Source organism: Emiliania huxleyi (assembly GCF_000372725.1).
Source record: "Emiliania huxleyi CCMP1516 unplaced genomic scaffold EMIHUscaffold_71, whole genome shotgun sequence".
Classification (NCBI taxonomy): Eukaryota; Haptophyta; order Isochrysidales; family Noelaerhabdaceae; genus Emiliania; species Emiliania huxleyi.
This window is the reverse complement of record NW_005196681.1, coordinates 129,738-143,325: the sequence shown is the minus strand read 5'-3', so window position 1 is coordinate 143,325 and position 13,588 is coordinate 129,738. Positions and strand designations below refer to the sequence as shown.

General features: G+C 65.1%; 7 protein-coding genes across 7 annotated transcripts in view; 4 read left to right on the top strand and 3 right to left on the bottom strand.

The window, feature by feature from the left end:
• Positions 1-3,702, bottom strand: part of EMIHUDRAFT_216807 (hypothetical protein) — a gene marked incomplete at both ends in the record, with an annotated part of 5,039 nt that extends 1,337 nt beyond the window's left edge. The window contains 5 exons of the mRNA XM_005761375.1: positions 440-1,299; positions 1,389-2,336; positions 2,562-2,639; positions 3,282-3,498; positions 3,698-3,702. Coding sequence (XP_005761432.1) covers positions 440-1,299; positions 1,389-2,336; positions 2,562-2,639; positions 3,282-3,498; positions 3,698-3,702 — 2,108 coding nt within the window. The remainder of the gene's footprint in view (positions 1-439; positions 1,300-1,388; positions 2,337-2,561; positions 2,640-3,281; positions 3,499-3,697) is intronic.
• Positions 3,703-3,894: 192 nt separating this feature from the next.
• EMIHUDRAFT_438157 (hypothetical protein) lies at positions 3,895-5,179 on the top strand. The gene is given in 4 exon segments (XM_005761374.1): positions 3,895-4,008; positions 4,024-4,722; positions 4,800-4,874; positions 4,954-5,179. The coding sequence occupies 3 exon segments, from the start codon at positions 4,066-4,068 to the stop codon at positions 5,077-5,079; spliced, it is 858 nt and encodes a 285-aa protein (XP_005761431.1). The 5' UTR covers positions 3,895-4,008; positions 4,024-4,065; the 3' UTR covers positions 5,080-5,179.
• A 2,720-nt stretch (positions 5,180-7,899) lies between these two features.
• EMIHUDRAFT_68047 (hypothetical protein) lies at positions 7,900-8,925 on the bottom strand (the record flags this gene model as incomplete). The annotated part of the gene is made up of 1 exon (XM_005761373.1): positions 7,900-8,925. A coding segment is annotated over one exon (1,026 nt), but the record flags the coding sequence as incomplete, so codon positions are not given.
• A 681-nt stretch (positions 8,926-9,606) lies between these two features.
• On the top strand, positions 9,607-10,708 carry EMIHUDRAFT_465445 (hypothetical protein; the record flags this gene model as incomplete). The annotated part of the gene is made up of 4 exons (XM_005761372.1): positions 9,607-9,622; positions 9,837-9,965; positions 10,042-10,215; positions 10,310-10,708. Coding segments are annotated over 4 exons (660 nt in total), but the record flags the coding sequence as incomplete, so codon positions are not given.
• Positions 10,709-10,842: 134 nt separating this feature from the next.
• EMIHUDRAFT_438156 (hypothetical protein) lies at positions 10,843-11,924 on the bottom strand. Its single transcript, XM_005761371.1, has one exon. It carries the CDS (start codon positions 11,870-11,872, stop codon positions 11,105-11,107), a length of 768 nt encoding a protein of 255 aa, XP_005761428.1. The 5' UTR covers positions 11,873-11,924; the 3' UTR covers positions 10,843-11,104.
• Positions 11,925-12,089: 165 nt separating this feature from the next.
• On the top strand, positions 12,090-12,752 carry EMIHUDRAFT_216801 (hypothetical protein; the record flags this gene model as incomplete). The annotated part of the gene is made up of 1 exon (XM_005761370.1): positions 12,090-12,752. The coding sequence occupies one exon, from the start codon at positions 12,090-12,092 to the stop codon at positions 12,750-12,752; it is 663 nt and encodes a 220-aa protein (XP_005761427.1).
• Positions 12,753-12,960: 208 nt separating this feature from the next.
• On the top strand, positions 12,961-13,429 carry EMIHUDRAFT_216800 (hypothetical protein; the record flags this gene model as incomplete). Its single annotated transcript, XM_005761369.1, has 2 exons — positions 12,961-13,210; positions 13,311-13,429. 2 exons carry the CDS (start codon positions 12,961-12,963, stop codon positions 13,427-13,429), a joined length of 369 nt encoding a protein of 122 aa, XP_005761426.1.
• Positions 13,430-13,588: the final 159 nt, after the last annotated feature.

The window sequence follows — 13,588 nt, the reverse complement described above, 5'->3', positions numbered from 1 at the left end:
AGGGGCAGGTGGCGGCGGGGCTGGTGGCCGCGGCGAGGGCGAGGTGGAGGGCGGCGGCGGCGAGGGCGGCGGAGGGGCAGGTGGCGGCAGGGCTGGTGGCGGCGGCGAGGACGAGGCGGAGGGCGGCGGCGGCGTGAGCGGCGGAGGGGCGGGTGGCGGCGGGGCTGGTGGCGGCGGCGAGGGCGAGGCGGAGGGCGGCGGCGGCGAGGGCGGCGGAGGGGCGGGTGGCGGCGGGGCTGGTGGCGGCGGCGAGGGCGAGGTGGAGGGCGGCGGCGTGGGCGGCAACAGGGGTGGTGCTACGAAGGGCGGCGGTGGCACTGATGGTGGCGGCGTGGGCGACAGCGGCTGTGGCAGAGGCGCGGCCCGCGGCGGACGTGATGGCGGCGCGGTGGGGCTGCTTGAGGGCGGGACTGACGGGCTGCTTGAGTCGCCGACAAACCGGAGCAGTTTGGAAGGGAGCCCACTCACGAGGCAGGTGAGATCGGCGGCGAGACCCGGCGTCGAGAGCGGGGTGGCTTGACCAAAGCACCGCCTCCAGCCGTCCCCGAGCCCGTTGTGATTCGCCCCATCTGAAAGCGGCGCGGCCATCTCAGCCGTCACGGTGCCGATGGCGTTCACCGTCTCAATCAGCGAGGCGCCCTCGTAGTAGTAGAGCTCGCGCACCGCAGGCCCGGCGACGCAGGTAGACGCGTTGGCGGGGTTTGCGCACCAGGCCATGTTGACGTTCGTCTTGTTGTCCTCCGCAATCGTCGGCGCGACTATTGCGTCTAGGTCGGCTGTCCTCCACCATTCGGTGTAGCGGTAGTCCCTTCCCGCGTCGCGCACGCGGACGGAGTAGCCCATCCCGTTGGCGCCCCGCTTCGAGTTCGCGCCGCCCATGTTGGGCAGCTTCGCGGGCTCGCCGCGCTCCGGCCCGAGCGTGCGCACCCTTTTCTGGAACTGAGTGTAGGCGACGCTCTTCGATGGGACCCTCGGGTCGAGGAGCGTCGGCAGCAACGACGTCCCCGCCAGTCGTTGGCTCGGCAGCACCGAAATCGTGCCCGGCGCCTTGCGCTCCACCATCGCGACCAAGGTCGGGTAGATGTCAATCAGCTCGGCGACGCCCGCCGCCTCCGTCCCGGGCTCGGGCAGCCACGGCGCCGCAATGAAGAGCGGCACTCGCGCCGCCGCTTCGAAGTTGGTGTGCTTGGTCCAGAAGCCGCCGCGGTCACCGAGGTGATATCCGTGGTCGCTCGTGAAGACGGTGACGGTGTTTGCGCCGTGCGCGCTCCCCTCGAGCGCGTGGAACAGCTTGCCCACCTACAGCCAGAGAGGCCATTGCGTGGGAAGGCGCCACCGCGTGGGCAGCGATGTTGCCTCGCCAACGCCTGCGCGTCGATAAACGAGACGCTCGCGAGGTAGCCGTGCAGCAAGTTGCGCGCGTCCGCCAGCAGGGGCGTCGGCCGCATCCAGCACGTCATCGGCGGGTCGCCACACATCGTCGAGTTGGGCACTCCGTTTCCGAGCCCAAACGGGGTGCGCGGGATGAATTCCTGTTCGGTGCTTGAGAAGTCCTGGCCATGCAAGAGCAGCTCTGCCGCGGCCGGAGCGGTGAAGGAGAGCGTGCCCCTCGGCATCTGGCGCATGCCGTCGTACCTGTCTGGGATGGCGGCCGCTACCTCGGCCGCGCCGTAGTAGTCCCAGTACATCTTTGGAGCGTTGAAGGGGATGTGCGGCCGCCAGAAGCCGATGCAGAGGAAGAAGGGCGCGGCATTGGCCGGCCAGTCACGCACCCACGCCGCGGCATTGTCGCCGTACCACCCATCCTCGTACGCATCGTCAGGCACGCTGATGCCCTCAGCGGTCTGTCCCGCGTCGAATGGAGCAAGATCGACATCACCGGTGGTGCGCTCGAGTTCGGCCTTGGTGACACCGCCGCGCACGGTCCGGTTGTCGTGGTAGAATCGAAAGGGCTCTGGCGACCGGAGGTAGGCGTCGACGCTTCGAAGGATCTCGATAGAGGCGCCGGCTGCCCGCCTTCCCCGGTGAAGCAGCTTACCGTAGGCACGCACATAGTACCCGTTGTCGCGGAAGGCTTGCGGGAGCAGCGTGTAAGGACTCGCCGGTGGCTCCAAGAAGCGCACCTTGTCCTCTCTGGCATTGGTCCACCCGCCCGTCTGGTCTGGGCGCAGGCTGGTGAATATAGCGACGCGGGACGGCGCGCAGGAGCACAGCTGGGCGTACGTGTGCGGGAAGGAGACGCCGCTCGCTCGCAGCAAGTCGAGGTTGGGAGTGCGGGCCGGCACGGGTGTGTTGAGGGTGAGGTCGTCCGAGATCATAAATATCACGTTTGGTGGCTTTTTTGGCAGATTGGGCGGTGGCGGCAGTGGCCGCGGCACCGGCGCCGGCGGTGCTTGCAGTTCCGGCAACGTCTGTGGCCTCCCAGCGGGCGAGGGGGGAGGGACGAAGATCAGGGGCGGATCCGGCGGTGGTGGTGGCGGTGGCGGGGGCGGCGGCTGCGGTGGCGGCGGCGGCGGCTGCGGTGGCGGCGGCCGTGGTAAGATGCCGTCGCGGCATGCGACCTCCGATTCGCAGGACTTCCAGCCACACTTTTTCTCCCACGAGTGGGTGCTCCGCTGGCAGAAGAGCTGACGCTGGCACTCGAAGCAAGAGTCCGAGCACTGCCACTCTCTCCACGAACACTTTTGCGACCAATCTTCCCGCGAAAAGAGGCAAAGCGCAGGGCAAGGCGATCGCTCGAGCGCGCAGCTCAGATGTGCGAGCGCCAACAACGCCAGTGGCCGGCGCACCATGTCTAGCGCGTGGAGGCGCAAGACTTCCTGGATGTAGACGGGCACCCGCAAAAGGGCGATCGGTCGTCCGCAAAATTCCGTAATGGAGGAATTAATCAATCGTTTGCGCGAGCCTCTATTCTTTTTTCCGGGACGCCGCCATTGATGGTTGGGTGGCAGGGTTGGTGCTGGGGTGGTAGGGTTGGGTGGTGTGCAAGGCATCACTGCTTGTCGTTGTTTGTTTGTCCGCGTGACGAGAAGTCCAGAAAGAAGAAAAGATCATTTTGCAAGCAAGATGATTTCATCCGGAAGGGATGGGGTGCTGTCGTGCGATTTCGGGCCCGGGTCTGTGCTTTAGAGAGATTTTTGTGCTTTTGTGGGATCCAGTGCTGACTTCTGGCTGTCGTTGCTGTCTCTCCCTTTATAAATGAGAGATTGTGCTTGTGCGTCTTGGCCCGGCCGGGGCTGTGTCCTGTGACACTGCTTCAGCACTGCCTTCGGCTCGAGCACCTCGAAGCAGTACACGTCGGTGCGCGAGCCTGCCGCCAGCTCCACGTGCGGCGGCGCGGCGGCAGGCAGCTCGACGTCCCCCCGCGCGGGGAGCACCTCGGCCCGCAGCTGCAGCGACTCTGGCAGCCGATTGATCACCACGAAGCGCGGGCAGACGGCGACGGACGACGAGAGGAGCTCGAAGCCGGGCGGGCCGGGCTCGATCGACACGTCGATCCTGTACCGTGTTTGTTATGACCCCCCCCCCCCCCCAATGTGCAATGAACACACCAGTGAGGGAGGGCGAGACGATCGAGGGGTCCCGTACCATGCGGAATCGACCCTATCCAGTGCTCAAGTGCTCAAGTGCCCTTGCGTGAAGCGTAAAGCGTACGAAAAAGAAAGAAAACAGCCAACCCAAGGGAGGGATGGAGGACGGCATGCCGCCACCACACAGGGATTTTAAGGCCCCGTACCACGCGGAATCGACCCTATCCAGTGCTCAAAGTGCTCAATAGGAGTGTGGTGCTAGCCGTCGCCCACCCTCGGGGCGCCTACCTCTTCCTACCTATCAATCAATTCTCGCAGCGACCTGCGTGAAGCGTACTTGTATGATTCGCGTGTGCTCATCTTCTTGATCACTTGCTGTGTTCATCTTCTTGGATCGCGCCACCCACGCCACTTCCTTTTTAACCCCGAGGTAGGGATCCCCACCTCTAACATCGCAGGGATCCCCACCCTCGAGAGTTCACCCCGGGGGGGACCCCGCGGAGTCGGCTGGGCTAACCAGCCAGTCCACCCGACGATGGCTTTCGCCGAGAAGAGCGAGCTTGCGAGCAGCCCGAGCTCCGTCATGGCCGGTGTCTTATCGCCTCTGGAGGCTGCGGTGTCTGAGCGGCTGCTGCGAGAGCGCGCTGGCGAGTTGACATCACTTGGGCAGCTCTCGCTGGTCAGCCAGCGCCGCGCCGAAGAATGCCCGATCTGCTGCGTGCCGGCGTGCGAGCAGGCGTATCCACTCCCAGCGCTGCCGCAGGGCGCGTATGCCTGCGCGCACGCGATTTGCCGCGATTGCATCGAGAGGATGCTGATTGCGGCCTGCGAATCATCCGAGCCGTCGCGCGCGATGCGATGCCCATTCTGCCGAGCCAAGGAGGTCTGCCAGGCCGATCTGCCGGTCCCTCCTTGGTACCGCGCCGTCCTGTCCCGGCGCGCGGTCGTCGAGGCTCGTGCCCACGCGGAGAGACGCTGCCGCGAGAACGCGCTGGCGGCGTACCAGATGGCGACTGCCCACGCCGCCTCCAACATCTCCGCCCTACAGCGGCTGGTCTTCAGCAGCGGCGCATCGGAGCGGCTGCAGCAGGCGCTAATTCGCGGGTCGGGAAGCGCGGCGGGGTCGGAAGACGGCATCTTCAACTTTGAGGACTTCGAGGAGGAGAGCGAGGAGGAGGAGGTGGAGGAGGAGGCGAGGGCTGTCGCGGCGTGCTTGACTCGCCGCTCTGTGCTCGAATGACCACGCCTGAAGTCGCGTGTGCTTCTTAGGCCCGTAGCGGCGGCAGCGGTGCCAGCGGAGGGCTCGAGGTGATGAGTGTGGCGGAGGCGGAGCTGCTGTATGAGGCGCCTTGCGAGAGGAGGGAGGGGGCGCGAGGGCGGACGCTGCGGCGGGCACCTCACCGCGGGTCCCTCGCCCCCGAAGGCGGAGCTCGAGGCGGAGGCGAGCGTGTCGGCGGAAGGGCTCACGCTGCGCGGCTCTCCGCCGAGCGACCGCCTGTCCGAGTTCTTGCGGCGGGTAGGCGCGGCGACGACCGCCCTCGAGCACTAGCTAGAGGCACGCGCATCGAGAGCGCGCGTCGAGATCGATTCGTATATCTTTGTGTCAATAGTTGAGTTACATTGTATAATATGAACTGTACTGGCGTGTGACATATCTCGGTTTCATACATCATTTTGAATATGAATTGGGCGGGCGGGGCGCATACATGGAAATCTCTACGCAACATCGGAAGATCCCCTGCTTGTGGACTGCGGCTGTAGATCGTAGATGCCTTTTAGAGATCTCTTAAGTGGCAAATCTCCTGCCAAGAGCAGCAGTAGATTGAAGAACTGGTGGAGGCAAATCTTCTCCGGTGTAGATGCTCGAGAGGAGTCTGAGATCTCGAGTTGGTGCGTGCAGTCGCTTGAGATCTTGCGACAGAGGTGGAGATTCTGACTTCGCGCCAAAGGCGCCTAGAGATCGTGTGGGCCGACTGGAGATTGCAAAATGGCGCGAAAAGAGGGTGGAGATCCTTTTGCATTGTGAATGAATCCATAGCGCATCTCCTTGAAGGTTTGAGCCCCCTCCTCCCCCGGGCCCCCGAATCGAGATTGGAGATTGGAGATTGGAGATGGAGATCGGAGATCTGACTGAATCCGGCCTAAGATGACGACGTTGGAGATTGGAGATTGAAGATGGAGATCGGAGATCTGACTGGATCCGGCCTAAGATGTAGCGACGCTGGAGATTGGAGAGTACTGGAGAGATGGAGATCGGAGAGCCCCCCAAGTCCCTAGTGGTGTCTCATCGATTTTCTTGTTTTGTTTTTAGACAAATTCTGTGCGCGGACGGCCCGGGGAGCCTCTGGCGCCATTTTAATCTGCGCTCCTCTTCATTGGCCTGCGGCGCCTGGCTTGAGCTTGGAAGTGTAAACGAGTCCGCCACGACGTTCTGCACACCTGAAGCCCCCTCCCCCCCCGAAAGATCCCAGCCAAACTAGGGGGGGTATTATCGTTCACGCTGCCAACTCGGCAAATAAGTTCGCCGTAGACCGCGCGCGCAGCGCGCTCCGTGTTTGCAGACCGCCCCGGCGGACTCGTTTACACTTCCAAGCTCAAGCCAGGCGCCGCAGGCCAATGAAGAGGAGCGCAGATTAAAATGGCGCCGCAGGCTCCCCGGGCCGTCCGCGCACAGACCACAGGAAAAAACAAAAATCTATAAAACATCTATCAACACCACTAGCGGGTGGGTGGGCTCCGATCTCCCCATCTCCAATACTCTCTAATCCACAGCGTCGTCAGCTTAGGCCGGGGATCCAGTCAGATCTCCGATCTCCATCTTCAATCTCCAATCTCCAACGTCGTCATCTTAGGCCGGATTCAGTCAGATCTCCGATCTCCATCTCCAATCTCCAATCTCCAATCTCGATTCGGGGACCCGGGGGAGGAGGGGGGCTCAAACCTTCAAGGAGATGCAATTTGGATTCATTCACAGTGACCATCTCTCATCTCCAATCTCCAATCTTCTACTTGGCCACTGTCGCCGCGCCGGCAGCAATCTACGACCTCCATTTTCAATCTTCGATCTCACATCTGGGGCGGATGGCTGGGCGCTAGGATCTACAATCTGCATTCTCCATCTCCTATCTCCACATTTTGGCCCGTGTTGCTGCTCAGCGATCTGCAACCCACAATCTCAATCTTCGATCTTTAGTCTTGAATGGGGAACCGGACTGGAGGGATCTACTGGCGAGACTTGGGCGTGTCCGTGTGAGAGATCCGCTAGGATCTCCAGTCTTAATCTACTATCTCTACCCCAACGATCTACTGGTCTTGCGTAGAGATTTCCATTACTCGCGGGGCGAGAAAAATCTCGGTCTGTCGTCTGACTCTGACGCGGTCATCTGGACCGACGCGGTCGTCTGACTGAGTCCCGTGCGTGTTGAAGTGCTAAAACAAAGAACAGCTGCGACGTGCGAGGTCCCTGCACACAACCAAAAGATCGCACGGGCGCGGGGACCTGTTGCTTTTTACCCATCTCACATCAGAGGTGTCCGTTTTTATTCGAAATGTCAAAAAGAAAAAATCGCCCTCGGCCAAGTCACACCAAGATCGTACAAAGAACCCTGCACAAAGATCGCAAGGGCGGGGACCTGTTCCTTTTTACCCATCTCACAGTAGAGAGGTGTCCGTTTTTATTTATTTACCAAGATCGTGCAGCTGCAGGGCGGGGAGACACCTGTCCCTAAATATCCCATCTCGTCTCAGAGTTGGACCATTTTATTCCTACGAGAGCTCGTAATGCACGTCGCGGCTTGGTGTTTTGGGTTTGTCTAACTCTTTGTTCATTTATTTATTGGTGCTCTTACCGGACGGACGGCACTCCGTGCGAGCCGCAGAGCGACGCCAAGGCCATCACCTCCTTGACGTTTTGCTGCGTCACCTCCTCGAGGCGCCGGAGCACCTTCATCGACCACGGCGGCGAGCAGAGCACGTGGATCGCCGTCTCAAAGTCGTCGCCCGTCACATGCTGTGCCTCATCCTCGTCCACAATCACCCTCTCGCCTCGCACCGCCTGGGGGAGCGCCTGCTCCGCCAACGCCCGCACCGTCGCGCCGCGGCGGAGCACGTCGTTCCAACTGCGCATCACGCCGGCGATGTCCTCACGCGTCACGGCGACCAGCGGCTTGCAGACCGTGAGCTCCTTTGGCTTGCGCAGCATCACCTTGATTACCGTCTCGATCGGGCACTCCGGCTTGCTGCGCCGCACCTCGCAGACGGTCGCTGCCTCGCCCGCAAAGGCGGTCGGGAGCAGCTCGCGCGCCCACCGGCAGACCTGCTCCGCCTTTGCCGCCAGCGCGGCCTTCCTCGCCGTCAGCGCCGGAGAGAGGACGCAGGCCGCAAAGTCCGCCCGCAGCTGGGCGTGGTCGAGGTCCTTGCCGATGACGACGAGCCTGCTGCGCCGCCCCGTCTCCTCCTCGCGCCGGAGCTCGCTCGTCCACTTGAAGACCATGTGCACCGCCTGGAAGACGAGCTGCTCTCGCCGGCCCGCGACGGAGAGCACGCCCTTCATGCGGTAGAGCCGCGCGCCCTGCGTCTGCAGCAGCGTGTGCACCCAGTCCTGGACGAGCTCAAAGTCGACCTCTCCCTCCTCATTGATGCCAACGCTGCTCACCGACGCGTCGTGCGCGTGCTCGCCGTCGGTCGACAGAAACTCGGGGTCCATCTCGAGGGTTCGCTCGAGGTCGAAGCCGCGGATGTCGAGGAGGGAGCCGACGTCGACGGCCGCCTGCTCGCAGCGCTGGATCGGCGCGAAGCGGTTGATGGCGCGGAGCCGCGCCTCGACGCGGCCGAGGTCGGCCTCGCTCACCAGGTCCACCTTGTTGAGCAGCAGCCGGTCCGCGAAGGCGACCTGCTCGACCGCCTCGTTCTCGGCGCCCTCGGGCTTCTCCTCGTCGAGGTGCTGCTCGATGTGCCTGGCGTCGACGAGGGTGACGATCCCGTCGAGGCGCGCAAAGGCCTTGACCGAGTAGTCGACGAAGAAGGTCTGCGCCACAGGCGCCGGGTCGGCGAGCCCCGTCGTCTCGATGAGGATGCCGTCCAAGCGCAGCTCGCCCGCCCGGACTCGTGCGGCGAGCTTCTGGAGCACGGCGATCAGGTCCGAACGGACCGTGCAGCAGATGCAGCCGTTCATCATCTCGATGATCTGCTCCTCGTGCTGCACCCTCGTGTTCTCCGCGAGCAGCGCGTCATCAACGCCGACCTCGCCAAACTCGTTCTCGATGACGGCGAGCCGCTTTCCGTGCGGCGCCGTCAGGATGTGGTTGAGGAGGGTCGTCTTGCCGCTGCCGAGGAAGCCGGTGAGGACCAGGACGGGGACCTTGCTTGCGAGCGCCTCGGCGGTGTTGGGGAGCATCATGGTTGAGGGTGTAGGCTCTCCGACCAACACCGATCAATAATCACGAGTTCACGACCGGCGCGGCGTGCGCTTTCAAAAGAATTTTAAATAAAGAGAGAGAGAGAGTCCCAGTAAGCTAAGAGTACGTACGAACACTGAAAAACAAAGAAACGCCACACGCGGCGCAATCTCCGGGGGTGTGGAAGACGGGCACTTCCAGTGTACCCCCGCAGGCCAAAGGTCTCGCCCTACAGCCGCCCTTCCCTCCTCCTAGGATCGTCGACCCGAGATGAGGTGTTGCACCGATCCCGTCGACGCCGCTGACGAGCCAAAGACCGCCCCAGCAGGCGTTCAGAGAGCGAGTCTCGGTCAGGCGCACACCGATTTGGTTGAGTACCGATTTCAGTCGCTCAGGCATGTCCGGTCCCTTCTCCTTCTCGAGCGGCCTCCCCGACTGCTGCGCCGCGAGCCCGGACCTCTACAAAACAATCGCTGAGATCCCCGACGTGGCCCGCCTGGTTGAGATGACGTTTCCTCCGGGTGCAGCCAACGGCCCACGTTTCCTCACTCCGTCACCTCACCCCGGGAGGGAACTACTTCACGCAAGCGGGGTCTGCGTTGACTTCAACCACGGCGCCGCACCGCAGGCGCCAAGGACGTCCCGCACGAGCACCCCATCCACTCCATGTACTTCATCACCGACTGCAAGCTCAAGGCGACTTGACCGCCCGGTGTGGGTGCGGGGGCGGCGGCAGTGCGGGCGGTGGTGGTGGTTCAGGGAGCGGCGGCGAGGGCGGCGGCGGCGGTGAGGGTGGTGGCGGCGAGGGCGCCGCCGCCGGCGGCGGTGGCGGCGGCGGTGGCGGTCGGACAGAGCACCCACTCCGGCCAGCCGCCCACCCCGCACCCCCTCCCCCCACTGACTGTCCCAGATTGCGGGCCCTCCGACGCCGACCAAGCTGGGCGAGGAGGGCGGCGTGGCGGAGGTCCCTGCGGGCGCGGCGCCGATCTTCCCGGCCATGGCGCACCAGGTCGAGAATGTCGGCGACGCAGTCGGCAAGGCCATCTGTACAACCCGACCTCACCCCGAGTGCCTTGTCGGAGCCGCCCGAGAGCCTTCTCGGAGCCGTCCAACAGGCGATCTTCGTCGAGCCGTACCCAAACTGCAAGGCGTGCGGCGAGGTCGCGGGCTACATCTCGCCCTTCGAGGTGTCGCCCGGCTGCTACAAGATCCTGGCCGAGGACGACGACTGGATCACCGGCGTCCTCACCATGGCCGTCGGCGAGAAGGATCTCCTCCATCACCACAAGGCGCACCGCAACCCCCACCCGCCTCGCGGGCCTCGCCGCGCTGTCGACGCAGCGGCAGCGCTCCTTGACCCCGCCGCCGCACGCGCGCACGCAGGACCACCTGATCTACGTGCTCGAGGGGGACGGCGTCACCATCTACCCCGGCGGAGACGAGAGCGCGGCCATGGTCGTGCCGCTGCAGGTGGGCGCCGGCATCCCGGCGCCGATGTCGGCGCCGCCCTTTGCGAAGCACACGCTACTCAACTCGGGCACGGTGCCGCTGAAGATGGTCTTCTTCGAGGCGAAGAAGTGAGCGGAGCGGGCGACACCGCTGTTGCCTGTTGGCCGCCCCCGCTCCTAGGCCGATCGCGAGGGGAGAGCGGTTTTTGCCGCGGCCGATGTTTAGTCCGACGTCCGAGCCTCGCCGCCGGCCGCTGGGGCTATCTGCTGCTGTAACGTACTCGCAGCCCTAGGAGCTGTAGGTAGCCCGACAACCGCACGGGGGGGGGGGGGGCTGCTCTGCTTGCTCTGTGGAGAGGACCACTGCCTAGGTACGATCTGCGCGCATCCCCCCGCTCGAACGCCCCGTTGTCTGTTCGGTTGGAGATGGAGTCTAAATAAATTCAATGTATACCCGCGCGCGGCCGCGCCCCTCGCCGCCCCGGCGGGGCGCCGCCGGCGGGGCAGCGCCACCGCGCCAGCGGTGCAAGCTGCGCCCGCGGGCGCGGCGGGCCCGGCGCGCGCGGCGGCGAGGCGCCGCGCGTGGAGAGACTGGGGGCCCGTCGGAGAGACCATTAGACACGCCGGGACGGCGGGAACAGAGAACTTGAGACATGCGCACACTCATGACAGGTCACACACACAGACGCGCGGGGTATCTGATAAGTCGGAAAGCGCAGGAGGGCTCTCTCTACCTGTCGCCACCCCCTTGGCCCGGCTGCTCCCCCGCGTCCTCCACCAGCGTGGCGCGCGAGGGCGAGCGCGACGGAAAGGGCGAGACCACGTCCGCGATGCTGGCGATGTCGGAGGTCGCCCATGCCGCGGCGACGGCGGTGGTTGCGGCGGAGGCGGCGGAGGATGGCGGCCCCCCCGGCCTGCCGGCCGGGCGGGAGGGAGCCTCTCGCTCGTAGGCTTCGGCGGCCGCGCGCGCCTGCTCCGCGCTGAGGAGCATCTCGGCGTGCGAGGCATCGGTCCAGCGGAAGCCGAGGCTCTCGTACAACCGGATCGCCACGATGTTTGACACGCTGCCCGCAACCTCGAGCCGTACGTCCTTGGGCTTGCCAAACTGCAGGCTCTCGACCAGGAGCGCACGGCCGATCTGCTGCCCTCGGAACTCGGGCGCGACCCAGACGAAGTCCACGTGCAGACTCGAGCGACCAGCAGCCTTGTCGAACTTGAGCGAGCGGCGCACGACCCCGGCCGGACGCTGGCCGCCCCGACGCGCGGGCACCCACGCTACTAGCAAGTCGCGCGGGTAGAGCTGGCGGTCACGCACGTCCAGAATCGAGTTGATGAAGCCGCGCTGGTGCTCGCGCTTCCGCAGCTGCCCACGCACATCGCCAAGCTCGTCAGCCGAGCCGCAAGGGCGGATGGTGAAGCAGGACGATGAGCCGCGCGAGGAGGCCGAACGGACTGAAGTGGCGGCCTCGGAAATGGCAGGGACTGCAAACTCCCGCATTCGGAGCGATCTCAATGCCTCCTGGCCTCCGCGCGATCTCAGCGCATTTCCTTGCCGAAGAACCGGGGCGCGTGGTCCAAGCCAGTTTTCTTTTATTCCCAACTTGATGTAGCCTGTAAAGTGCCCCAACCGAGCGGTGTATGGGTTTCTTATCGTTTCAAGCCAAGGATTTTCTTTCTCATCACCGCGCGGAGCACAGGCCACCGCCGTCGCACCGATGGTCAACCTCCTGATCACGGGCGGGCTTGGCTTCCTCGGCCAGCAGGCTGCTCGCCGCTTCCTTCGGCGCGGCGCCGCGCTGTGGAGCCCTGTCGACCGCTGCCTCAAGCCGCTCTCGCAGCTGACGCTCTTCGACGCGGGCGGCATCCCGGACGACCTGCCCGCGGAGATCACGCAGGACGAGCGCGTGCAGGTCAAGATCGGCGACATCACCGCCGAGGGCGTACCCGCAGAGCTGGTCGACGAGCCAGACATGGCGGTGCTTCACCTCGCCTCGATGGTCTCGGGCGACTCGGAGCTCAACCCGGACCGCGCGTGGGAGGTGAACGTGCTGGCGCAGCGGGCGCTCCTCGACGCTCTGGCCGCCTCCGCGCCCGGCGCCCGCTTCCTCTTCACCTCCTCGACGGCGACGTTTGGGAGCCTGCCGCCACATGCGCCGCCCGACTACGCGGCCGGCGACGGGACAAAGCAGCTGCCCGGCAACACATACGGCTTCTGCAAGGTGGTGTGCGAGCTGATGGTGAACGACTACGCGCGGCGCGGCGCTGTCGACGGGCGCGGCCTCCGGCTGCCCGTCGTCGTCGTTCGGCCAGGCGCGCCACCGCCCCTCGCCACCGCCCGCCGTCACACTGCTGGAGCGCTTGCCGGCCCCATCCTTTAGGCGCTCCCAACCCCGCCCTGACCACGTGCTGGTCGTCCGCCGTGCGGGAGCCCCTGCGAGGGGAGGCGGCCACGCTGCCCGTGCCGGCCGACACGCGGCTGCCGGTGGCTAGCTACCAGGCGGCCGGCTGGCGGCGGAGCGGGGTTGCTCGCGCTCCGCCGCCGCGTGACTCGTCGCGTGAGCTGCAAGTCAGGCCGCCGTCGGGGCGATGGAGGAGCTGCTCGTGCACACGCCGGCTCGCGTGCTCGGGCGGGACCGCACCCTCACCCTCCCCTCCCTCTCTCTCTCGCCGGCGGAGCTGCACGCGGCGGCGGCGAGGCTCGCGCCCTCGCTCGGGGTCGAGCTGGGCCCGCCTGCCGGAGGAGGCGAGGCAGCGAGCCGCGGAGCGGCGCTGCTCACGCGCTCCGCTGCGAACAGGCGCGCTGCTCGAGGAGCCGGACGAGCTGGCGACGCGCGTGGTGCGCGGGATGGGCGAACGAGCCGACGGCCGCCCGCGCCCCTCGCGCTGCGCTCTATTGTGGCGACGCGTCCGTGACATGTCCGCACGACGTCCCGTAGGCTCCCGCGCGCTCAAGCTGGGGCTGCTGCGCGACGAGAGCGCCGACTCGATCGTCGGAGGGTATGCAGAGGATTACGTCGTGCAGGGCGGGAGCGAGCGCGAGGAGGTGCTGAGTTGAGAGCCCGTGTAGGTCAGACCGAGGAAAGAGAGGTCAGTATGTACCAGGTCGTAATCCAAGTCTGAACGAACCCAACGACCGGCTTCTGAACGAGAGAAAAGCGAAAAAATAGTCGCAAAAACGACAAAGCGTTTGACAAAGGGGGAAAGGCGCACTGTC